The sequence below is a fragment of the Martes martes genome (assembly GCF_963455335.1).
Source record: "Martes martes genome assembly, chromosome: 7".
Taxonomy (NCBI): Eukaryota; Metazoa; Chordata; class Mammalia; order Carnivora; family Mustelidae; genus Martes; species Martes martes.
This window is the reverse complement of record NC_137894.1, coordinates 69,644,116-69,671,840: the sequence shown is the minus strand read 5'-3', so window position 1 is coordinate 69,671,840 and position 27,725 is coordinate 69,644,116. Positions and strand designations below refer to the sequence as shown.

The following is a 27,725-nucleotide window of genomic DNA, read 5'->3' as shown; positions in this document are numbered from 1 at the left end:
GCAACGAAAAGCAAAATGAGAGGCAGTAAAAAATATTAAAGACTAGGGCAAATTATTTCTCCAAGTGTCAAATTCATGGCAAGGATCTATGCCTTCTCTCTCTTGGAGACAGAATATTCAAGATACATAAAAATACGATGGGAAACAATCACCAGCTAAACAGTCAGCACTCTGCATTTTCACCATTCTCAAGAGGGAGAAAGAACTGGATGAATGCTCTCCTTGACCCTTGTCTTGGTCTCTACTGCAGTTACGTATTCTGTAAAATTTCAAGGAAAAAGAGGTAAAAAGCTCCCAAATATTTTAATATTTTATTTTCAAATACAAGGGATGTATGTTGGAATTACGTTGTTTTGACTTTCTTACATACTTAGTTTCTCAACATTTTGAAGATAGTAGACTCCTAAGAAAGACCTTTTCCTTTAATACTTGCCCAGACTCTTGATACCATATCAGACTTAGCAAGAGCTTATTTGACTTTGATGAACAGATGCATCCTGTGAATTCTACTGTACATGATGCACTTAAAAACAATCTTTAATACATCTTTCGTCAGCTATGCCTTCCCTTCTTTTTGCTAATAAACTACAGTATTAAAAGCAGAACATTTACTAGTGTTGGACAAAATGTTCCCCGAATGCACCTAAGACAAAATGCCTTGAACTTCACTTCATTAGGATTAATTCCCCCTTCACAGATGTTGACATATACTTTCAATTCTGTAAAATAGACAATATCATAATCATTTCACAAATCACAAAATGCAATTACTTGTTTATCTATAAATCCAACTCTCAAGCGTCCTTCTTAGTCTGTCATGTCTTTTTAAAACAGTTTGAGGTGGTCTAGAAAGACAAAATTTGGCGTGAGTATAGTTTTTGTTCATGGCCAAGAGAAAAAAATCCCAAAATGTCCAATTTTCAGTTTTATGTGGATTCCCTTCTGTCACACCAATCCTCTGTAATTTTAGCTCCGCAAAGAGGGTGTGTCTTTTAGGTGAACAACAAGTATAATTAATCATTTAATTAGTCTCAGAGTATGAAAAAGTAGTCAACTTTAATGACTGGATAATCATTTTAGTGGTTCCCAATTCTTGGCTTAAAAAAAAACAACTTGATGGGACTCTTGGGTGGCTTACGCAGTTAAGCATCCGACTCTTGATCTCAGCTCAGGTTTTGATCTCAGAGTCATGAGTTCAAGCCCCACGTTGGACTCCACGCTGGATGTGGAGCCTACTTAAAAAATAAAATACAAAAAACTGAGTAATAAGTTTTTTGACAATGCTAACCATGTGACAATAATTCACAATGTGAGATCACTATGTGATTTTGGCATACAACCTGGAGCTGAGTGACTTTGCTATAACATGCCCTGGCACCTGTCACTGGTACTCAACTCCACAACATGTCCTCCTAGTGTGACCAAAAAAAAAAATTGAGAGACTAATGGCACATCTTACAAGTTCTAACGAGTCCAAGTACACCAAAAAAGTGCATGCTTTTGTTTCTTAACAGGTTTGCCAACTTTTTTACAAAGAACTAGGAGAACCTCTACTGCCTAGAACGCATCCTCAATCTGAAAGTCTATCTCCTATGTAGTAAGTTAAGAAATTTGGGGCTCAATGAAGGTGTTCAGGGTAAAAAGTCATAGGAGAGGCATTGAAAAAAAAAAAAACAAAAAAACAAGCTTTGGGATTTTCAGAGCTAAGGAGGGGATTCACATTTAGCTCAACTGGGAGGTATGCTAATAAGCTGTGGGTGAATTACTGTCAGAATTTTCCGGAATGTGATCAAGAGCTTGAGGATGAGACCCAAAGAAAGGAAGACATATTAGTGACAAAGGATAAACAAAGCTAACTGACTGAAGGCTGGGAGTCGAGGCTGGATTTGAGAACATGAGAGCTGGCTTTGAGCTCTAGTTCAAAGTAGAGCTCTACAACCAAAGTTTCCCAACTGCTGAAGACAAGTTTGTGCCTCTTGGGGTCTAAGGCACTGTAAGGCTTTTTTATGGCTTGACCCACCCCATCTAGGGTGGTGGCATTTGCTTCCACGAGAGGGACTGCTGATAGTAGGCAAAGCAGATACTCAGACTGTATAGTTCCTTTTACAGAAATTTCAAAACAGGCAGAACAAATTTACTGTATTAGAAGCTCAGATGATGATTACCTCTCAGAAGGGAAAAGTGAGTAGGAAGAAGCCAGGTAGTGACTACACGGCTATGTAGGTGCTCACTATGTAATCCACTGAGCTATATCCTTCTGATTTGTGCATTTGCTATTTAAGAGTGTTATGCTTCAAGATAAAGTTCATTATTTTTAAAAATGCCAGTCTTAGCCACTGATCATAGCTGCCCATAAACAGTATTTAACAAACATACATAGCTAGAAGAAACAGTAAAAATACTGAATGTATTTTTTTTAGAAGATTCTATGTATTTATTTGAGACAGAGAATGAGTGAGCAAGTGTGAGTGGGGGTAGGGAGAGAGGGACAAGCAGACTCCTTGCTGCACACAGAGCCCAACACAGGACTTGATCCCAGGACCCTGAGGTCATGACACGATCTGAAGTCAGACCCTAAAAGAATAAGCCACCCAGATGCCCCCCAAATGCTAAATGTATTATAAAAAGAAAACACTAAGGGGCACCTGGGTGGCTCAGTTGGTTAGGTGTCTCTTAAGTTTGGCTCGGGGCATGAGCTCTGCTTCGGATTCTGAGCCAGCAGGGAGTCTACTTGAGATTCTCCCTCTCCCCCCCACATGTATGAGTACGTGCATGCATGAGGACACAGGCACTCACTCTCTCAAAAATCTTTAAAAAACAAACAAACAAACAAACCCACAAAAAACCCCCACAGATTATGAATGCAAAATTACCTGCTTTTTAACTCAACTATTTATTTCATACCCATCTAAAACCTAGTAAGATAAAATTTTAAAAAGTTAAAAAAGGAAACAAAAGTTATTACACTCCAGTTGAAGATAGTGTTTTTTGACTTGTCACTCATATTCCTCACCTCTATCATTTCTCCCCTCTGATATTTTTTTGTTTTACACAATTCTTCTCTACCTTCTTTCCTACGTCCTCTAATCCTCCAAGATCTTTCCCTAGGCAACTGGAGATTATGAAACAAGAGCATACTGGGAAGCTTCCTGGGTCAGCTCAGGACAAACTCAGCTCTTTCACATCTCTTATTTTCTTCTCTTGTCCTCAAATTCCACATTTTTTCCTGACATCTCTTTTTCTCACCTCTTTTCCTCTGCTTCTATCTCCATAACTATACCCCTGAGTTTACTTGAAACACACACAGTAGTTAAAGGTAATCAATATTTATTCTCAAAATATTATGTTTTCCTATATAAACAGGACTGAAGCTATAAATACTGTGTTATTATAGGTATGGCTGTTCAGATGAAAACATAACCAATAGTTGTTTCTGTAAAAAACACAAAGAACTGATGCTTTTACTCATCTCTGTGATTCTCCATACTTCAAACTATGCATTAATTGGTTCTTAATCCTTTTTTCTGGCCCTAAACATCTGAGGGACAAAACACTCCCATCCTGAACAGTAGTAACATGGTTAACTTTATGAGCCAATGTGGTCGGGCATGGTGCCCAGATAATTGGTCAAATATTATTCTGGGTGTTTCTGGGAAGGTGCATTTTAGATGAGACTGACATCTGAATCAGTGGACTTTGAGTAAAGTCATATGTGGTGGGCCTCATCCAATCAGCTGAAGACCTTAACAGAACAAAGACTGATCTCTGAGGAGAAGGAACTGTGCTGGCAGACTACCTTTGGACTTGAACTGCAACTCTTCCCTAGGTCTCCAGCCTGCTGGCCTATTCTACAGATTTCAGATTTAATAAGCCTCCATAATCACACAAGCCAATTCCTTACAATAAATCTCATCCTCTCCTCAACACAGACTTCTGGTTCTGCTTCTATTTCTCTGGGGAACTCTAATACAAATAGCCACAGTAGTGTGCTGAATTACAGATAAGGGAGAAGTGGGGTCTAGTGAAAGAGCAGAGGAACTGGGGATGACAGATAAATTTTTAAAAGGTTTAATGAAGACCTCATGTATTACCTACTCAAAAGTTATTTGCTAGCCTTCTGCTATTACAGAGACCAGAATGCTAAAATGAATTTTCCAGCCTCCCTTGCCACTAAAGGGTAGCCATGTAACGGACTCTTTTTTTTTTTTTTAAAGATTTATTTATTTATTTGACAGAGAGAGATCACAAGTAAGCAGAGAGGCAGGCAAAGAGAGAGAGGGAGGGAAGCAGGCTTCCCGCTGAGCAGAGAGCCCGATATGGGACTCGATCCCAGGACCCTGAGATCATGACCCGAGCCGAAGGCAGCGGCTCAACCCACTGAGCCACCCAGGTGCCCCTAACGGACTAATTCTTGAGAAGGGCTTCCTTCCTAACTTAAATGCTGAAGCCTAACCAGGAGAAAGCACTATGCTCTTACCATTCTTCTGGTCTGGACTACTAAGGATTCTGATGTAAAAACAGTCCCTGGAAGAGCTCATCTTCAGATCTTGCAACTGCTGCCATCATTCCCTAATGTTCCACACCCTCAACAAGAGAGTGCAAATACACTGTGGCTTCTTAGGCCAACCTGTACTGAAAGTGGAGAAACTTAACCTACTTCACATTGTGTTATATAGAGAACTTTAAGATCTATATTTGTACTCGGTCTCCAGTCGGTTTGCCTAAGGTCCAACTCTGCAGTGGGAGGGATCTGGACTAGAAAACTTTCCTGAAAGTAACGGTTATGAAGCATTGACAATTATAGCTATGAATTACTAAAGGATATCCTTTAAAAAGGGTCTTTGAAAATATGGCCTGAATTATTTGATGGCACGTCTCCTTAGAGAGAGGAGTTGGAACAGAGAAGTGTTTTGTCATCATTTGCATTCTGAAATACACTACTGAATTTAAAATTTTACCTCAGCACACTTTTAAATTTGTTACAGTAGAGAACTAGAGTGCTATATAAAATCACTGTATTATAAAACCTCACTTACAAATCATTAAAAAGGAACTTATTGGCCAAGTTGATGAAAAATGCAAATGAAGTGCCAAATTACCTAACAAGTTTTTAAGTCAACAGTCAACAGTGTCCCATCTTTAAAGCTACTAATGATGCATCTCTACAAATATTATTTCTCCAGACTTACTCTACCTATAAAAAGAAAAATCAAGTGCTACCAAAAAAATGACTTCAAAGTTCTGTGTTTACCTTTCTTTTCTCCAGTGTAGGGCACATAGTCTTCCCTGTCCTTATGCTCCAATGCTTCCTTCTCCAGGAATGAAAGGAGGTGTTCTCTATCAAATGGCCCTGTGGCGGACTTTGACGTCTGGTTCTTCTGCCGGAACCCTGCAGGCAGAAGGGCGTTCTGCCAAAGAGAACGAATCAGCCATTATGACCACCAAGAATGCCAATACTATATGCTTCCATAGATTACCCATTTAAGAAAGAATTACAGACCAGAATGTGATACAGACATTAAACACCTCATTAGAGGATTTTAGGGTAGCAATGTAAAAGTGTCCCACACAAAGTTTTTCTTCATTAGGTAGAATTCAATCATGTTATTAAAATAAGCACATACACATTTTCTTCAGAGGTACTCTACTAGAAGGAAACACCCTTTACTTTTTAAATGTCCTAGATGGTAATAAAAAATGTTTTCTTAATGACTAATAACTGCTCAGCATGTATGCATATATGGAAAATAATTCTATTACAGAAGAATTTTAAATGATATATACATCGTATTCCTTCATAATGATTACTATTTCACAGTAAAGACTTTTTCATATAAAACCATGTACGCTGTATAGCAAGATATCAGGACATTAATGTTCACTCATTTGTGTCTAAACATAATGTGAAAGGTTCAACTTCTTCATGCCTGTATGTACACATCAGTACTAGGATGTATTTGCAGCAACCACCGTCACTGCTACTCATGCACCAAGGCACACCTCGGCAGTCATAGCAAGAGCTACGTCCCCGGGTTTCCCTGTGGGTACAGTCTTTTTGAGTGCATGGAGGGACTCAGAGTGGGGAAGGGGGGGGAGGTGATAGACTAAAGTTGTCTCTTACAAGAAAATTTTCTGAATTTTTACTAAGTCCAGGAATAACAAGCAGTGATTAGACAACATGAGCTCCATCCTTTCGCTCAGTGAAAGGCAAAGTGGTAATACGGCTTTGTCTCACTATTCCTAGATATTCCTTTGCTTTGGAAATGGAAGGCAGCCTGAGAAGTCACACAAAAGGGCCACCTTCTTTTGTAACACATCCCAAAGTTGGCAATAATGCTGAATCTCATGGAGGTTATAATTTTCATTATAAAGGGAGATCTTACATAGGTAATAATAAGGAATATACATTTTATAACTAGAAAATATAGCACTTCAATTATGGCCATTTGCTGAGATCCATAGTAATTTACATAAAATCCACCTTTGTGTTCTCCTCTAACAGTAGGCATTACACAGAAAGCTCACCTATAAATATGAAACACAAAGAAGGTCTGTTCCTAACCTTACATTAAAAATGTTTCTGTAACACGAAATTGTATACGGGAACATAAATAAAGAAACAAGATTTCTACCTACCAACTTCAAAAAAGAGAGCTACGCTTGAAGAATCCACTCCCAATGAACCATCAAGTTCTACCCATTTGTACTTTCTAAAAAGTTTATTCATCTGTTTACCCTCCTCTATCTCCAACACCATTATTTTGATCCAAGCTATGATCAAGCTGGCATGGAATATTACCTTAGCTTCTCAAATGGTCTCCCCAGATCAGTTGTCTGATACTCTTCATACCTCACTCTCATACTCCATGATGTTTCTCTAGCCTCACCTCACATACCCTCCCCATTCTAGCCACTCTAGCCCTTGTTCCTCCCCTGTGCTGTGACACACTTCCTTCTACCAGAAGCCTTCTCTAGAATGCTCTGTCCACCATTTTTTGCTACTCATTTTTGAAAAAGATTTTTTCACTTATTCATTTGAGAGAGAACAAGAACATCAGCAGGAGGAAGAGTCTGAGTGAGAGAGAAAAGGACACTCCCCGCTGAGTAGGGTGCCTGACTTGGGGCTTGATCCCAGAACGAGGGGATCACGACATGAGTCAAAGGCAGACACTTAATTGAGCCACCTAGGCGCCCCTTACTACTCATTTTTAAGACTGCAGCTCCATTTCCCCAAAGGAAGCTTTTCCTGACCTACCATTATCTGCTCTTATATTAATATGGCATGATTATTCGATTAATGCCTACCCCCTCCCATTCCTCCCAGCCTGCGTCATGAGGGCAAAGACCACATTTGTTTTGTTACTCTTATATTCCTAAGCCTAGCATAGTACCAGAATCTATTAGCTGCTCCCCAAATATTTACTGAATAACGATTTGAGAATACTTTTATTTTTTTTTAAGATTTTATTTTTTAGAAAGAAAGAGAGAGCACAAACGGGGAGGGGGAGATAGAGAAGCAGACTACCCACTGAGCAAGGAGCCTGATGTGGGGCTCCATCCCAGGACCCCAAGATCATGACCTGAGCCAAATGCAGATGCTCAACTGACTGAGCCACCCCGGTGCCCCTGAGAATACTTTTAAGGAAAAATCCTCATTAAGGCAAATTAATCAAAGTTACTCTCCATCCCTGTCAATAATGCATACTGCTCTTTCACTGTGGTAGTGAAGGAGTTGCACTACTCCCAGGTATGCTCAAGCCCATGCAAAACAAGGAAGTTTTAAGGGATATGTCAGCTGGAATCATGGCTCCTTAAATATAGTTTCTGAACACAAAATAAACGACAGGTAACTGGCTATGTAGGCTATAAACCCAGCAACCATGCTTTATTGGAAGTATCCTTTAGTCAAGTTAATAGATCATAATTACTCAAGAAACAGGTAAAGATCTCATTAAAATGACTGCCATTAAAAAGTACAGGTTTCTCCCTTGTAGAATTTTGTTGTAATTATATATTCCAAGCCTTGGAAATGGAAAAAAAAAAAAATAATAACTTTTGCCTAGGCTGGCTAGCTGGCTGTCTTTAGAGATGGGTGTTTTGAGAAAATGCAGTAAGTTGGCAAGTAAATATACTGAATGCAGCATAAGGAAAATAAAGTGGCCCTCCAAAACATAACAAGGAACCACATACAACCTCTGTCCACTCTTCTCTTCCTTATCTTCTGAGACTTTGTAAGTTCAGAGAGGTTTCTCTGCCTGAGTAGCTGCTACTACCCTTGTTCTCTTTTCTTACCTCATCTTTCACTGGCACTCTTCCCCCAAATTTTACCTAACACGTGGCATGTTGTCAATAAACATCATTGTTCTTCTTGTTTCAACTAATAGTATCTGAGGTTGGGGGAGTTGCAACTGGGGTTGGGGAGCTGGAAAAAACACGTCTAAAAGTTAGAACTCAAGCCTCCCTATATAAGAAGCAGGCCACGGTTTTGCAAACAAGAATATATAAACCATGGGCTTTTCCACAGGTATAGCATAGAGCATGCATTAACAGGGGCCTCACTGCAGCTGAACAGAAGGACCACTAGACTTTGTCAGGAGCAATGAGGCAATGAGGGATCTGGTCTCAGTTCTTTCCCTAACTGCAGAATTGAGGCAAGTCACCCAATTTTTGTTTTCCATCTGTAAAACAGAGGGCAAGTGCTAACCCAGTGTTTCTCAACCAAGGTGCTCCCACAGGGGACAACTGCCAATGTCCAGAAACATTTTTGGTTGTCAGAACTATGGAGAGGATTTTTGGTTGTCAGAAGTAAGGAGAGGAAATATTAATCACGTTTTTTATTTTTTGGATTTCATGATTCTTTGCCTCTGGGGGCCTTGCTAATGTTAGACTACCCCTCCTTGGGCTAGCTAATTCCTAGGGATAGCAACAACTCTCCCTGCCCCTACCCAACAGTGTGCTTTCCATATGAAAACTAACCAATCCAGAGCTCAAACCCCAACCGCGCCCTTTCTCTCACACCAAGCCAATATCCCCCACAGACACATCCTGAATCATCCAGAACCAGTTATCTAGACAACTGGAGACTACTCCTCTGGCCCAAAGCCCACTCAAATTACTCAAATTTTCCAATACTAAACTTGCTCAAACTTGCTAACCATGTCCCACCCATTCCTTCCCTCGGAAATCGTAAGAAAGGTTCTGGGCCACTTGCTGCTTCTGGTTCCTGACCAACCCAGGTGCTTTCCCGGGCGGCCCTGTGTGCTTCCTGCTTTTGGAAACTAAGAATTAAACTATTTCTCCATGTCTGTAATCTTACCCCAGCTAATTAAAACAAAGTCCCAGATCCATTTTTAAACAGGGGGCTGTGCTATTGGCATGTAGTGAGTAGAGATCAGGACACAGGATAACTTAAACACACAGGATAACCGCCATAACAAAGAATAATTCAAGCCCCCAAATGTCAATTGTGTCAAGGTTAAGAAACACTGGGCTAGGTGAGCACTTAACACTCCTGACAGTTGTACAATCACTTGATTCAAACAGGTCTAACAGGGTGAACTGCCTGTAGAAGATATTGCTGTGACATGATCAAAACAGTACTGTTATACTGAGTTATCCCCCAGACTCAGGAGTACCACAAACTTTTCCTTGTGATAACAATTATGGTTAAGGGTTTTGATCTGTGGCATAGACACATTATTGAAGTGCTCAAGTAATGCTGAGAAAAAGAGTTAATTCTCAATAAAAATTCAAACACATGCCAGCAGGAAATGTGTTGTAATAACAAGAACAATTTTATAAAACAACCTCTACCTTGTTCTTAAAAGGCACTAAAAATCAATGTCTCAACATAAAGAAACATGTAGTTAAAAAAAAAGCCTAGCAAATAACCCTTACCTTCTAGTTAAGCAGCCATAATCTTTGGGCTCTGCCTTCAATGACTACCCTCCCTCCCCACATACCTACCAGGGAATAACAGTTCAGAAGTCAAGGGGCTCTACCTTAGCCCCGTGTAACTTATAAGACGAATAACACCCACTCCGCAAATTAAAACATTTATACATATATTCAGATCTGCTCCACATAGATTGCAACATTGCTGTGTACTTAGATCTAGTCTACTAAGGGTTAGAAACTTACTCAATTTGGTCAGCATGTTTCAGAAAGGTACAGTTAGATTTAAGGTCACAAAGAACCTTCGAGAGACACTCTACACAGGGCCATCATAGTATAGAAGCTCTGAAGAGGCACAGAGATTGGCAGACATCAGAGAGCTAATCATCTGCTTCATTACACCAAAAATGTTTCTCCCTGCCCAGAGAGAAAAAAAGTTTTTTCCTTTTTTTTTTTAAAGACATTATTTGAGAGGGAGAAAAAGAGAGAGCAAGTGAGAGCACAAGAGCAGGGGGAGAGATGAGAAGATTCCCCACTGAGCAGGGAGCTGATGTGGGGCTTGATCTGGGGCTTGATCCGAGGACCCAGGGGTCATGACCTGAGGAGAAGGCAGACTCAACCAGCAGAACCACCTAGGCACCAAGAAAAAATTTCTTATAGGACCGACTTCATAAACTTGAGAATAAGGGTGTTGGTGAAAGTAGTTCAGAAAAGGCATGTCAGTGGAGCTGAGGGGGCAGAAGTGGGGGAACTGAGAAGAGGGAAAAAGTTCATCTGGATAAAGAGAGAATGGTGGGGGCAGAGAGCGCCAGAGAAAAGTCACAAGAAAGATAACTGCTCAAAGGAAGTTATTTAGTTTCAAAGGGTCTGAAGTTATCTCATTACCACCTACCTCAGGGTCAAGGTCATCCAGAACAGTCTCCAGTTGTTTCAGTTCTGTTTCTGATAGATTCCCAAGGAGCTCATCTTCATCTAGATCCTTGTACTTTTCTAAGTCCTTCCGGAATGGTAGTGCCATGATCTGCAGTATAGGAAATCACTAAATTTTTGCTATGCAGTATAGTCAGGAGTGATTTCCACTTTTCCTTAAAGCTATAGAGAGAAAAAAACATACACATTTCAAATATTAAGTCATCTCCACCTACTTCGATCTATTTTTAGGTTGAGTGAAATGTAATTCCCAGCTATTGTATATTCTTTGGCCATCTATTACACACCACCCTTGTCTATGGATCATTCAATTTTCTTACCTTTAATTTTTTGTTGCTGTAAAACAAAATCAACTGGGAAAATTAGGAGGAGGAGGGAATATAAAATTCAAATCTATAAAAATCCATTTGGTAGAATTTAGAATTTCTCATAACTAAGTTTTAGGAGGAAAGAACTCATGTATGCCAAAATAAAATTTTTCCCATCAGTGACTTTCAAATTATTGCTACCAGAGTACTTTGCTTAAGCACATTGTGTTTAAGACACATTTGTTTTACTGTAAATTGTACAGATCACTATCTTCTGACTCAATATTAATAAGGGGGGATATTAACACACTCCCCCAGTAAGGAGTGGCCAGTTGCCACTAGGAAAAACAAAACAAAACAAAACAAACATGGGTTTTGTTCTAAAAATTTTTTTTGGAAAGGTGTTTTTAAAGGAAAAAATGCAGCTTTTTGAAAATGTTTCTATAAAAAACTCCAAACCGTGCTGGGATATGTCACCCACTGACTGGCAAGGGTGGTCACGAGGGTCTCACTATAGGAAAGGACCTTTGTCATTTCTTCACCGTGTGAATCTTTCCTAAATGAGGTAAAGCTCAACAAGCAGCCTTTTTCCAAGTACAGCAGAATTGTTCCTATGAAAGATAGTTTGAATAAATCCCACAAAATGTGCGAAGTAAAAATAAAGTATTTCTGTAAGTTCTAGCTGTAAATGTGGATCATTTGTTTCATAAAATGTTCCTATGTGAACAAGAAATAATCCTTAGACTGTGATTTGGCTCAATTTTTCTTGGCTGCAAAAACACCCAGTACTTCAAAGTCTGGATATATTTCTTTTACTACTCCTTTCTCCCAAGTTTTCCCCACTTAATATTTAAACAAATATATTTTCCTCCTTAAACCAGTAACAGTTTATGGATCCTTTTACATGTTTTCATCCCCTAAGAAGAAAGGAAGGTTCACCGCAGGGGTCTGTCAGCTCCTGACCTGACTAGCAGCCACCTGGGTCCAATAACAAGCAAATTAACAGAACTGTACTGATGCAGATGTTAAACTGCAGGCATTTTGTGTATCTGCCTGAGACAGGTCTGGCTTCCACCTGTTCCACTTGCCATCTCATCTGGTTTAGCAATTACCCTGGATTTTTTCAGGGTTGGTTTTTTTTTTTCCTTAATCAAATTATTATCATTGTTGTTATTACTAAGTTTGGTAAATGTGCACTTGATACTTCCAACTTAAGTTAACTAAGCTTATGAGGTATCTTCAGGGTTATTTTTCTCAATTAAAAGTAATACACTCTGGGCATCTGAGTGGCTTAGTCATTAAGTGTCTGCCTTTGATCATGATCCCAGGGTCCTGGGATAGAGCCCCATGTCGGACTCCCTGCTCCGTGGGAAGTCTACTTCTCCCTCTCCCACTCCCACCCACTGCTTATGTTCTCTCTCTCTCTCATGGTCTCTCTCTGTCAAATAAATAAATAAAATCTTTAAAAAATAATAATAATACACTCTGCAGAGAAGATTTAATAGAAGGTATAAGTACTTTCAAATATATTAACCATCAATTGCAGTTTTAAAGAAACTGGCAGGCAATTTGGGGGGTAAAAAGAAAAATTAGGAACATTTGGAAAAAACAGTCCCTTCATAAAAATACCAATGACATGGTATTTGAGACAGATAAGGGTAAGAAATTGATAAAAGTATATGAGCACATACCAAGAGTAATTATTTAGAATATACTGTTTTTTAATGCTTAGACAATCATTATAAAAAGCTTTTACTGTGGTTCAACAGAATTTATTTTTGAGGTTTACAGTATATAATAAAGCCAATCTCTTAGTCAATAAATATTTTAAAAAAAAACTAATTATTTTGTGTATCCACTCCCTTTACTTTCAAGTGTTCCGGTATAGGCCATAAATTCAATAGTCATCCTACTACTACAGCACTATAATGGATAAGATAATGTTAGAGGTGAAGGCAATGTTGTGTCACCCAGGTTCTATAGGTTTGGAACACAACAGTCCTTGGAATGACTGAAGAGCTTACTCCAACACATGGTCTTTATCTCAGAGTAAACTCTGTCACACAAAGCATGTTTATAGTATGGCTGAAAGAATAATAAAATATAAAAATAAATAAATAAAAATTTAAAAAAGAATAATAAAATAGGGACGCCCGGGTGGCTCAGTGGGTTAAAGCCTCTGCCCTCAGCTCGGGTCATGATTCCAGGGTCCTGGGATCGAGCCCCACATCTGGCTCTCTGCTCGGCAGGGAGCCTGTTTCCTCCTCTCTCTCTCTGCCTGCCTCTCTGCCTACTTGTGATCTGTATCTGTCAAATAAATAAATAAATCCTTTAAAAAAAAAAAAAGAATAATAAAATAAATACCTACAAACACAGTGTCCAGCTTCAGAAAAATATTAGAAGGACTCACATGTTCCCTTTCCAGCTGCATCTCCTTCCCCCAACGAAGCAGCTACTAGACTGCATTTGGAATTAACCATTCTCTTGCTTTCCCCTACAGCTTTACATTACATGTACACATCCTTAACAGGTTTAGGTTTGTTCTTTTTTTTGCACTTTATGCAAATGGATTCCTATAGCATTTATCTTTTAGCGACTTGCTCAACTTTTTTTGAGTCCATGCTTAGAGCTGTACCTCTTACATTTTCATATTTGTATAGTATTTCATTGTATAAATGAACATTTGACTGAACTTGTTCTTTCCCGTTTTTCTGTTATAAACAATCTTGTTACCTATTTCCTGGTATACATGTGCAAGAGTTTCTCCAAGTTATTGAAACCTAGGAATTGCTGGGGAAAGCGTATAGTAATACTCAACTTCACTAGGTAATGTTAAACTATTTTCAAAGTGGTTATATCAATTCACATTCCTAGAAGAATCAGCACATGACGATTCACATTGCTCATCCTTGCTAACAGGTTAGCTGTTAGCTAACTGTTGGTCCTAATGGTTCCTTATCTATGTTGCCATTATCCTTGTATATACCTCCATTTTAACCACAGATTGTACCTAAGTATCTTCAATACTTAAGGGTTTAACTGATATTTATCAACATACAATGGTAAGAGATGATTTCCCAAAGAAGCAGATAAAATAATTTACTACTGAATGGTGGTAACATAACTAAAGAAGCCAGTAAGCATGCAGGTGTAAAGAAAATACGGGTCATCAAGCAAGATCTGGCCACGTTCAGTAAGCACAAGGGAGGTCTGATGTCCTGACCAGCAGAAGTGACTGGCTTGTTCTCATTCCAATTACAGTGCTGGTATGGAGAAGCAGCATCAGGCAACCAAAGCCTGATACCATTTGACATTACATCACTCAATTATTTCCCTTTATTCTTCTACATGCTCACCAAGTAATCTTCTTATTAAAACTTGGGCTATTCACATAGCTTTCCTCACTGTAAATTACTAAACTGGTATTTTGGCTTATGTACCAATCTCTTATGAGTGTGGTTAGTATGGGCCACTTTTTAGGAGATTAGGCACTTACTGGTGGATTAAGATCAGATCTCTATAAAAGTAAAGTTGAGGACCACCATGTGAAATCCTAAGCATGGACTGGCTGACCAGCAACTCCTAAAGATATCTATCTCCTATCAAACCTACAATAACACTGCATTAGAAGTCATCATTCATCTGTCTTTCTTGCTAGACACTGTAAGCCCCCGAAGAGCGGACATTCCCTCCTATGTCTCATTCCTCTGGGTTGCCATCACCAGGGACAGCACCTGATGCCAGGTAATTAAACCAAATTTGACTGAATTGGATCATATATCACCTCCCTTTGCCCTTTTTAGTAGTTCCCTCTTCCTCCCCCAGTTATCTAGTGTCCCTCTGGCTCCCTAAAGAGTTAGGAGTTCTCTTTCCCATAATTCAAAAAGCACTGACAATTCGTTTTTGATACTTCTGTCAATCCTGTGCAGCCTCTGCATTACTCACCTTCTCTTCCCTCAGTGTCAGCCCATTTTGGCTTGATATTCAGAGTTCTCCACTATCTAATCTTCCCCAGTTAAAACAAACACATCTAATTGTCAGTCATCAGAGCTCTGTAATTAAATACAAACCCTGATGAAAATTTCATTTTCTTTTGGGTAAAGAAAAGAGTTTCGTCCTCAGGAGGCACCAAGCCTCACTGTTCAGAGGTACTAGGCTCAAGACTGTGTGTCTGTTCTTCACTGGCTTCTCCTAGGACCCCTGGGTACTGAACCAAGGTGACCTACCACATCAGAAAGTTTTCTCTCAAGATCCCAGATTAATATTTGTTTTCCAGTATATGTGCTGTTCACTCAACAAATATTTTTGAGCATCCTGTGTATCAGGAATTTACTTGTTCCAGACAATAGACATGCACAGTATACAACACAGACAAGTTCCTTGCTCTATTTTGAAGGTGGCATACAGACAAAAAATGACAAAGGAACAAGATAATATCAGTTAAAAACAAATACTGTAAGGAAAAATCCCAGGACAACTTGCTATGGGGGAGATGAGGATCAGGAAGGTTACTGTAAGTGGTTCAGAAAGCTGTTCTGAAGGGTGACTTTTGAGCTGGGACCAAAAAGTCCCCAGCCACTCTCCCAGTCTAGGACTCTGCTATCTAGGTGAGAAACAATAGTTGTAGGGTTGTAGCTGTGGAGATGGAGAGAAGTGAATAAATGTGTGACATATTTTGGAAGCAAACTAAAAGGACTTGTGCACAGATTGGTTGAAGGGGTAAGAACAAGAGATGCACTAAGGGATGACTCCTATGTTAATTTCAGTTAGTAGTTAGTATTATTTTTTTGTTTTACACCTATTTTTTCTGAGAGTTTAATATGGCCCTGCAACACCTCTATTTCTCAGTCTGGTTAAAAAAAAATTTCTTGGTTAATATTTTCATAATGGCTTTGAGATCCACGCTGTGAACTGTTCACTATGACTACTGTTGAACAGATTTTTGAACAAACAATTTTTGGACAAATTTTTTAATAATAACCAATGAACTAAACAAACAAACTGTAAATTACTAAATAAAACAATGGCTGGCTATGGCCTTTAATACATTTTTATGCTAAACTAAGGCACATGTCTTTGTCAATACCATTTCTGGTATCATCTTTTGCAAAGAGCTAAATCTAAAAAGTGAAACAAGCAAATAATTTGTCATGATTTTTTAAAAATGTTACACAACTACTCTATTTTCTCTCCAATATTTTGCATTAGGATCACATAGGTGGCAGGGGTCCTGGGATCAAGCCCTGTATCAGGCTCACTGCTCAGCAGGGAGTTTGCTTCTCCCTCTCCCTTTGCCCCTCCCCTCCCTCTACTTGTATTCTCTCTCTCTCTCTCTCAAATAAAATCTTTTTAAAAAGGCCCCAAACCCCAAAATAGTCATTTCAATATTTTCCATGCTTCAAGTCAAATTGCTAAACAAGAGATGGTCATGAATTTGGCACCCAGCAATCAGTGATTTTAACATCTGCACAGCTACCCTTCTAACACCTAGTCTCTGATCTCTCTTCTGACGGTACAGTCCTCCACCCTACCTCAGTCCTACAGTCCCATGGTTGTAACCTAATCCTTGTCATTACCAATAATTGTACCACGCCACTACTCTCAACAATTTTGATCCTGTCTCTGAACTCCTTTAACAGCATCCTACCCCTGGTTAAAACTCTCTTCCTACTCCTCCCAAGCAAGGGTGGTGGCAGATCAAGTGTGAGAAAAACACACACATACTGAATGGCCATATTTAAAATTTATAAAGAATACTGCCTAGGAATCCTATGGCATGTCCCTCATCCAGTCACTCTCCCACTCTCTTGTATGACTATTTTGCCTCTTTTTCCCCCTCGAACCTTTAATATTTCTTATCACTCACTCTCACACAAAGACCTAATCCTAATATTTCACTGAGACTGTAGAAACAATCATAAAAAGACAGACACCTAAGCTCCCACTGCTACACATATCAGCCTACCTATATCTATGCCCCTATACTCTACCGTCCTTTTTGCCTTTTTTTTTTAAGATTTTATTTATTTATTTGTCAGAAAGAGAAAGAGAGAGAAGGAGCATACAAGAAGGGAGAGCAGCAGGCAGAGGGAGAAGCAGGCTCCTCATTGAGCTAAGAGCCCAATGCAGGGTCTATCCCAGGACCCTGGGACAGTGACCTGAGCTGAAGGCAGACGCCTAACTGACTGAGCCACCCAGGCACCCCTGTTTTTTTGCTTTTATAGATGAAATGTCCACACTCTCATCTAAAGCCAATCTCACTCCTTGTAATTATATCCCACCTCTTCTCCTTTATACATGACTGCTCCAGTAATTGTGACCCTTCTTTATTGGATCATGCCCATGAGCATACAAACTGTAATATATCCCCCCAATTAAAAACAAACTTTCCTTTGACTTCATATTCCCCTCCAGATACTACCTTACTTCTTGGTTTCTCTCTATAGAAAACTCCTTAGGGTGCCTGGGGGCTCAGTAGGTTAAGTGTCTGCCTTCAGCTCAGAATGTGATCCCAGTATCCTGGGATCCAGCTCCAAGAGTTGGGCTCCCTGCTCAGCAGGGAGTCTGCTATTCCCTCTGCCCCTCCCCTCATTCATGCTTTCTCTCTCTCCCTCTCTCAAATAAATAAAATCTTAAAACACAATCAAACAACTCCTTGAAAGAAAAACCAGTATCCCTAGCCCTCTCCCTCCTATTTTCTCAAAACTTTTCCAGTCTAACTCTTGTCCTCAGCACTCACTCCACCCCAACTGATCTGGTTAGCAATAATCTGCACAATGCCAAATCCAAGTGTCAGTTCTTAACCCTCATCTTAAGGAGCCTATCAGCATTTGACAACAGATCATTCTTTCCATCCTCAGTTGGCCCTGGAGACATTATTTTCTCTTGGTTGCCCTTTACTTCTTTGGCTGTCCCATCTCATTCTCCTCTACTGGCTCCTCCTCATCTTTCCTGTCTTTAAGTGTTGGAGTATCCCCAGGACTTAGTTCTCCATACAGCTTCTTTATTCACTTCCCAGGTGAGTCACATTTTGACAGTTCTTGGATTTATATCTTCAATCTGGACCTTTCTCCTAAATGCCAGACTTAGAAATACTTCTAAATTTCTTCCCTATGCCTGCTCTTACTGTATTTTTCACCTTTTCATAAATGGCAACTCCATCCTTTTAGTTGGTTGAGCCAAAAATCTTGCTATTCACTTTGACTACTCTCACACTCTACATCTGATCCATCAAGCAAATCCTGTTGTCTCTAACTTAAAAACATCATGTTATACTACCTCCACTGCTTCCATTATAGCCCATGTCATCATCACTTCTTACATGCCTACTGCAATAGCCTGGGGACCATACTCCCACTCTAACACCCATACAGTCTACAGTGTAGACCTTCTGCAAAGGTGCCAGAACTATCTTGTTCTTTTTAACTGAAGTTTTTATTGAGATCATTATAGATGCACACGTAAGAAATAAAACAGAGGGATCCCTTGTACACTCTATTCAGTTTCCCAGTGGTAACATTTTGCAAAAGTGTAGTACACCTACGAACTGACATTTATATAGTCTGCTAATCTTATTTTGATGTCCCCAGTTTTACTGGTACTCATGTGTGTCTGTGGGGGAGTCCGTACCATATTATCACTTAGTAGGTTTGTATATCCACCACCTCAGTCAAGATACTGAGTAGTTTCCACACGAGAAGTCTTCGTCCACACCTGCCTCCTTCTCTAAGCCCTGGTCAACTACTGATCTGCCTCTATTTCTAAAATTTGGTTTCAAAAGTGTTACATACATAGAATCATACAATATGCAACTTTAGGAACTGACATCATTAAACATAAATCTCTAGAGATTCATCCAAGTAGCTGTATCAATAGTTCATTCTTTTTTTTTTTTAAGAGACTTTTTTTAAAAAAGATTTTTTCATTTATTTGACAGACAGAGATCACAAGTAAGCAGAGAGGCAGGCAGAGAGAAAGGGGGAAGCAAGCTCCCTGCTGAGCAGAGAGCCCAATGTGGGAATCAATCCTAGGACCCTGGGATCATGACCTGAGCCAAAGGCAGAGGCTTAACTCTCTGAGCCACCAAGGCACCCCATTCTTTTTTTTTTTTTTTTTTAAGATTTTATTTATTTCTTTGCCAGAGCGAGAGAGTGTGTGCACAAGCAGGGGAGCAGCAGGTAGAGGGAGAAGCAGACTCCCTGCTGAAGATGGAGCCCGATGTGGGACTCGATCCCAGGACCCCAGGATCATGACCTGAGCCCAAGGCAGATGCTTAACCAACTGAGGCACCCAGGCGTACCAGTTCATTCCCTTTTATTGTATTCCATGGTATGTATGTACTACAGTTTAACCATTTAGATACTGAAAGCCATCAGGTATGATTCCAGTTCTTGATTATTACAAATAAAGTGTCAGTGAACATTTGCGTACAGATTTTTGTGTGATAATTAGTCAAATTGCGTTAATTCTATTGCTCACAATCTTCTAATGGCATAAAATAAAATAAAAAATGAGAATAAAAGCCAAATGGTCTAGAAGGCCCTACATGATCTCCCTGCAAGCCCCAACTCATTTTCAACCATTCTATCCCTTACTCACAGCACTTGATGTTCTTGCTCTTCCCCCAACAAACTGGGCAAATACTGCCTCGGGGCCTTTGCACTTAATGTTCCTTCTGCTTAGCACACTCTTCCCTAATACAGCTAAATAACCTGATCCCTCACTTCCGGAAGGTCTCTGCTTAAGTGTCAACTGATTAGAGGAGTCTTCTCTGTTTATTATATATAAAAGATGAACCCCACAGCCCCCCGCCCCCATGCTGCACGAGGCAACCTCTTCTTACCCTGTATTTCCCTCTATATTATTACTTGACATTACATATTTATTGGTTCACTGTCTGTATTCTGTCACTAAAATCTAATTATATTCAAGCAAAGCCTTTGTTTTGTTCACTCCTGTATCCTCAATAGAGAACAGACTGTGGCACATGCTAAGTAATAAAAAATGGCCAATATAATTAATTTCAATGCTAACAGTGAACTTACAAAAGTCATATAAGTTAACCTGGAGTTGGGGTACCTGGGTGGCTCAGTCAGATTCCTGGGATTAAGCCCCACATCAGGCTGCCTGCTCAGGGGGAGCCTGCTTCTCCCTCTCCCTGGGCTGCTCTCCCTGCTTGTGCTCTCTCGCTCATGCTCTCAAATAAATAAAATCTTAAAAAAAAAAAAAAAAGCTAACCTGGAGTTACACTAACCTCTTAACTTTATATGACAGTAACTTTGTTTTAGGATGGTTCTTCCTGGATCAGATCTTCCTAAATTAGGAAGCTATTTAAGAAATTAAAAAATCAAGGGGCATCTGGGTAGCTCCATCAGTTGAGTGTCTGCCTTGGGCGCAGGTCATGATCCTGGAGTCCCAGGATAGAGCCCTATGTCAGGCTTCCTGCTCAGTAGGGAGTCTGCTTCTCCCTCTCACTCTGCCCCTCCCCCCACCTTGTGCTCACTTGCTCTCAAATAAAATCTTATTTAAAAAAAACTTAAAAGAAAAAAAAATCAATAAATGTTTATTTCTTCTTATACCAAAAATAGAAAACTTAACCCTCGATTAATATGGCTCACTCCATATTCTTAAGTTTTTCATGTTAAATTGCTAGGCCTAAGTTCTTCAAAATTTGCCTCTTATTTTAAAAGTTGTATTTATTTATTTAAGTAATCTCTACACTCAACATGGTGTTCAAACTCATGACCCTAAGATCGAGTCCCATACTCCCCCAACTGCACCAGCCAGATGCTCCCCACCAATCTGCCTTTTTTAAACATACACACACACACACACCCGGCACGGCTAAACGAAAAAATGATGAAACTGCCAAGTGCTGACAAAAAGACATGAAACAACTGAAACTCTCATAAGTTGCTATTGGAATGCAAATGGATTCAACCACTTTGGAGAACAATCTGGCAGTATCTACCAGAACTAAACACACTCATACAATAGTAACGCAGGAATTTCTTATGTCCAAGGGATATTAGTGTTTGTTAATAAAATAACAAAATAAAAAATAAAATAAAAATAAAATAATAAAAAAATAAAATAAAAATAAAATAATAAAATAACAAAAATCTTTAATGCAGCTTTATTCATAATATCCCCAAACTAGAAATGATGCAAATGCCCATTACCAGGAGAATACACAAATGAATTGTGGTACAGTCTTAAATAGAACACTCACAGTAATAAAGTTCTGGACATGTAAAAACATGAGTGAACTTAACATGTATTATGTTGAAAGGAATATAAAAAGCTAGATATGAAATACATACTGTATGCTTTTATTATAAATGAAATTCAAGAAGAGGCAAAAATAATCCATGGGGATGGAAATCAGAATAGCTATTGGGGGGTTAACTGATTAGGTATGGACATTAGAGAACATTCTAAGGTGATGAAAATAGTTATATCTTAAACTGAGTAATAGTTACACAAGTATATACACATGCATAAAATTTATTAAGCTGCTCACTTAAAATTTTCTTCCTTTATTCTAAGTTACATATCAAAAAATCAAATAATATACTTGCTTTGTGCAAGTAATTACATGTACTTGATGTTGAGGATTAAAGTTCCCACAAACAGAAAAGGCTGATTTTTCTGTAGCCATGGTAACAAACAGTCATCAAAAACCCCAAAAACCAAAACCAAGGATTTGTCTTTGCAAGCCAATCAATCACCAGCAGCTTCTCACTTCTGAAGGTCAGCCAATCAGGAAGAGACTCACTCCATTAAGCACGCCTCAGTGGCAACCAATCAACAGACTCACCCAAATAACCATGCTTCTCTGTATGATGTCATTTTGGCCTTGGAAAAATTTGCCAGTCCCGGAATTCCACACTTCCCAAAACCCTATATAGAAAATTGGTCTCCTTGTTCAGGCTATACCTAGCCAGCACAGCTTTCCCTTATTATAGTTTAGTATTGTTTAGCTTTATCTTCATGTTTCAGATACTGACTACTGACTGATCGTCTTATTATCCTTTCATGCTAAAGTAAACTTTTAGTCATTATTTGTGTTTAATTTAAATAAAAGTATTTCAGTGTTGATACATAGTAGCTAATAGTAGTTAGGATCAAAATATTCCCTCTAGACAAATACCCATCTAATCATTTAAACTGGATTACAGCACACCATCCAAGAACTCCTAAGTATCTGCTTCAATTTGCTTTCAAGAAAAAAAAAATCAAATCAACATTGCCTTTTTTTGTTTGAATCTGGCTTCAGAATTAATCCAGAAAAAATTTTAAAGTAAATTAACTCTGTCTGGAGATTTTAACACTTAAAGCATCTAAAATGTTCTTTTATTTAAATGCTAGGCTTGAGTTTCATCTCTGCTGGTTTGAGGAACATTCCCTGTGATGGAGAAGGCTGGAGTAAAAGAGAGTCATCTGTTCCTTCCTGGCATTATCAAAGCAGAGGCTGAGTATGAATATCTGTCAGGGACAGTGTGCAGCCACTTCCTCAGCTAGAAGGGAGTTGAAGAGTCTCATAAGATCATTTCCCCTTTATGAGCTAATGGTCTTAGATAACACTAATTATAACCAAAACATGTACTTCGTGTCCACTGCATCCAAAGTACTATGCATGGCATTTACCTTCTAAAAAGTAAAACCATTTTATTTTTAGTTATACATAATATGTATTACTTTTATAGCAAATAAGACTTTTTTAAAGAGAAAAAATTGGATGCTAAATCCATCCTTCTGCTCACTACATCTTTTATACAATGCGGCCTAAAAGACAGTACATGAAATAATTTTGTGAAGTTCCTGGGATGCTATGATTGACCCAGATGAGGACACATCTGAGTGATGTAGCTGCTTTGCAGACAGACATCTGAGAAAATGGTAGCTGATTATTCTGTGTAAAAAATTCCATGAAAAGAAACCGACCCATATATGAGATTAGCTAAGTAGCCCCATCCTTCCTGCCATTGCTACTGACACCACCGCAAATTTCGAAAAATGAGATCTACAGATCTCATAAAGAAAGAATATAAAATGTGAAGTCTGAAGGCAACCCAGAAAAACTTGTTAGGGTGAGAAAAAAGAAGAGATTTAATTAGAAGCAGGTCACTCAGGGCATCCCGAAAGTAGAAAGCAGCCAGATAATTTCTGTGACTATTACAAGAAAATACTTCACAGGTTACTCATACAACTACAAAAACCACCTCTCGACAAAACTGAGAGACTTTGTGGCTCCCATGTACCCCACTTCTTTCTCTGGCTCAAAGCAGCAAAGCCAGCTCCCAGTCCTGGCCCACCTCCTCTCTTTTTATACTTCTTGGTGTTGTTGTGGCATCAGAAATACAGGGCAAGGTCAGAGAGGAACCCACTCTGTGCACACCACTGGTGAATGCCAAAACAGCCACACCCTTAGCACACCCAGTTTCTCAGAACCAAGTATTTTTCAGTCTTCTCCTTTTCCTCCTCCTTCTTTTTGGTTTAATAGATTGGGTAGGTTAGGAAATGCTGAAGCTTTTTAAAAAATTAATAGATTGGGTAGGTTAGGAAATGCTGAAGCTTTTTAAAAAATTGTTGCAAACTCAAAAAATCTTAAAATAGCAATTACATCATATGAACAAGTCTCTCGGGGTAAGAAGGTTACAGAGCTCTTTATCTTTGCTGGTTAACCTAAAAGAGCTTTCTCCCAGTCATACTGTGGACAAAACCAAATATGAGATGAGGTAGTTTGGGGGAAGCTTAACAGTGCTCAGCCATCAATCAAAATGCTGAATCCATTCCAAGTATATAATGGAGACCAATGTGAGGGCCTTCTTTCTCTTTCTCTCCCAAAGGGAAGTATCGCTATGACTCATTCCTCCTCTACCAAGAATGTTCTTAATCCACCAAGTTAGTAAGTTAGTAAGAATTGAACTATACACAAAATCTTAAATAAACTAGGCTAGGTCTAAAAGAAATCATGCTGAGAGCAAGCTGAATTTCATGCAGTGAATAAAAGGTGAATGGTAACATCTTTCCTCAGTTTCATCCCTTCTGAATTTCCTGGGCTTCAGACCAGATTCTTCTCTTCTCTTCATTCTGAAAAGCTCTCCTTTTTCAACCTCACCAACTACTGTATCTTCAAATCACTATATATTTGTATGCATTTATGAAGTGCCTATTATTATATTTAATGTACTGTCCTGGGGAAGGGGGAGCAATGAACTGGAGGGGTAGGACATGGATAGAGAAAGGGACCATGGGACAGGAGGAAAAGAATTTGAGAAAATTTATAGAACAGATTCTTGGTTTTTTTCCTCCCCACTTTATAAATGCTTCTCCAACTGGAATTTAAGACATCACAGGAATCAAAGATGGTACAAATAGGGCATAAAGACTTGAATAATCATAGACTTAATGTTAAATGTAGGTACATACTTAATAGTATCAATTTTGATACAGTGTTCCTCTGTTTTCAAAAGTGGTGACCAGAAAAGTTGGGTATACAGCAAAAGTAAATCTGAGTCCCTCTCAGACCCTCCTGCCCCCTTGACACCATAGTGTAGCCTGGGCAGTACACTGCCAAGAAGCCATCACTGGGATGTCTCTTCTTTCTCCACTCCACCTTTTCATCCAAGGGTATGCAGAACCCTATCCTCTAGCAATGCTATACCAACAACTGTGCCACAATAAAGATTAAGAAGCAAACTGCTGTTAAACTGAAAATGGGTTTATATAGAAAAATATACCTCCAAATGAGAAACTATCCTGGGAGAAATCAACAAAATGTGCCTGGATGAAGATATACACGATGGTTGTTAGCCATACCTGCATGGCTGCTGATTAACAGTTAATAAGGCATGGAAATACTTTGTATGAAAGCTGCCCCAGCATTCTATAGACTGTAAAAAGGTAAGGTTTTGGTAAAACAAGGGAGAAAGTGCTCTAAGGGCTTACCACAACTAATTTAAACCACCAAAACAAAACTACAAGATGTGGAAAATGTCAGAGAGAATATTTTTTATATGAAGATTTCCCAAATCAATGTTTAAAAAATACTAGTGAGCACACAGTATAGAGTACTATTGTTATTTGTGTTTATTGTATTATTTGTAATTGCAAAATAATATACTATCTTGACCAAAATGGCAAGCATTACAATAGACAAACGTCTAAAATAAAAAATTTTTTTAAAAAAGATTTTTATTTATTTATTTGACAGACAAAGACAAAGATCACAAGTAGGCAAAGAGGCAGGCAGAGAGAGAAGTGGGGAAGCAGGCTCCCTGCCGAGCAGGGAACCCAATGCAGGGCTTGATCCCAGGACCCTGAGATCACGACCTGAGCCAAAAGCAGAGGCTTTAACCCACTGAGCCCCTAAAATAAAAAAATCTTAAAGTATCTCCTTATCCTGTGTCTCATGCTGCTAGTGTTTTAATCCTTCATGACCAGATTTTGTTTTGAACCAACAACTGATCTTCAAATAAAATGCATTCTTTCTAAATAAAATTCTACTTTTCCCTCCTTTTTGAGAAGGGTGTGTCTGGCTGATTGTAATGGGGATACAATAGTATGAAGTTCTAAAAACTGAATGGGAAAGCCTTCAGTCTTAAAAATTGATGAAAAGAAAATTCTCAATTTTAGATAGACTATGTAACTCCAGCCCCTATTCTCTGCCAAAATAAGAACAATCCTATCTTTAGACTCCCTGATGAATACTTCCGAGTCTTTCCCAAAGATACAACAAACTGTGACAAATTTAAGTACCTGACAGAATTTTTTTTTTTTTAAGATTTTATTTATTTGACAGAGAGATCACAACTATGCAGAGAGGCAGGCAGAGAGAGAGGGGGAAGCAGGCTCCCTGCTGAGCAGAGAGCCCGATGAAGGGCTCGATCCCAGGACCCTGGGATCATGACCTAAGCTGAAGGCAGAGGCTTTAACCCACTGAGCCACCCATGCGCCCCCAGAATTCAATTATTACTTAAGGAGGAAAAACGACCCAAAAAATCCAGAAGGAATATCAGAATTCTTAGGGAGAAAATGACTAGCACTTAGTTCCTAGCACTGAACTGGGCTTAAGAGCTCTGTGACTGGGGCGCCTGGGTGGCTCAGTGGGTTAAGCCTCTGCCTTCAGCTCAGGTCGTGATCCCAGGATTCTGGGATCGAGGCCTGGGATCGAGCCCCGCGTTGGGCTCTCTGCTTGGTGGGGAGCCTGCTTCCTCCTCTCTCTCTCTCTCTGCCTGCCTCTCTGCCTACTTGTGATCTCTGTCTGTCAAATAAATAAAATCTTAAAAAAAAAAAAAAAAAGAGCTCTGTGACCATGAGTAAGTCACCTCCCTTCTCAGTTTGCTTGGGTCGACAAGGAATATCCCAATCATGGCCTCAGTTCTGACAATGGATTCATCCACGCGCACAGCGGACACTGCAAATCAAACAGCCTGTTCTCCAGGGAGCCAGACTCCGCCTCAGTCCTTAAGCAAGCCACTACCAACAGATGAGAAGTGGCAAGAGGATGAAGTTTGTTCACTTTATCCCTGGGCTCATGGGCCTCCGTTTTTTTTCTAGCTCTAATAGTCCATCATCTTAAGGAAACCCTATTTAACTCAACCTTGGAAAAAAACAGTAACTTGCCCTCATCATTGCCAAGATGAACAATGTAGAAGTAAGAAGGAAATATATGAAAAGCTGAATCATGCTAGATAAGCACAAAAACAATAAAGTAAAATATTTCAGGAAAGGGACTTGAAAAACCAGAACAGACAGATTAAACAACAAGAAAAGTAAATAATGAAGTCAAACATGGGCCAATGTTGTGTAATAGAGAAAAAGAAATTAAAGTGGAATGACCATATTAATAAATGCTTTCTTGAAAAGTCACCAAATAAAGCAAATTTCTCTCATTTCCTATTTTCCTGTAATAAAATAGCATGGTTTATGAAAACATGTATTCCCAAGACATCATAAATTATATGAACGCAAAAAAAATTTTAATCACAAAATATAAATTTTATTAATACAGTAAAAATTCTAAAGTAGCACATTCATTTCTGCCTTGTTCTTTATTTCATTTTCTCTTTTTAAATTTAAAAGTATCTAACTATTGTCGCTATTATTATTAAATTTTAAAACCAAGACACTCAAGAGTATGACAGCACTGGAAGATATTACCAAGACTTAAGAGTAAGGAAAATAGGTCAGGATTTGGAATTTAGGAAAGAGATCTTTGGGAAACAAGCTTCATAAAGGCTTCAGTTTCAGACAGTGATATTCTAAGGAATTTTAGAGAGGTCACCCAACCCCATTATTCGTCTACATCCATTCCTCAAGTGTGGTCCACTTTTCTTCTTTAGCACAAGAAACTGTAAGGATTTCTGTGGCTCAGGTCCTGGTTACCAGGAGAGTCCTGGGATTGAGCCCCATGCCATCATTCATCATGTTCCCTGTTCAGTGGGAAGTCTGCTTCTCCCTCTGCCCCTCCCCCTGCTTGTGCTCTCTCTCAAATAAATAAAATCAGAAAGAAAGAAAGAAAGAAAGAGAGGGAAGGAGAAAGAAAAGGGAAGAGAAGAAATGAAATGAAACTGTAAGGGCTAACAA

General features: G+C 39.1%; 1 protein-coding gene across 1 annotated transcript in view; it reads right to left on the bottom strand.

The window, feature by feature from the left end:
* Nucleotides 1-27,725, bottom strand: part of TMOD3 (tropomodulin 3) — a 78,472-nt gene that overhangs the window by 34,798 nt on the left and 15,949 nt on the right. Inside the window, exons 2-3 of the mRNA XM_080807311.1 lie at nt 10,787-10,986; nt 5,252-5,408 (exon numbers count right to left, since the gene is read on the bottom strand). Coding sequence (XP_080663437.1) covers nt 5,252-5,408; nt 10,787-10,912 — 283 coding nt within the window. The 5' untranslated portion in view covers nt 10,913-10,986. The remainder of the gene's footprint in view (nt 1-5,251; nt 5,409-10,786; nt 10,987-27,725) is intronic.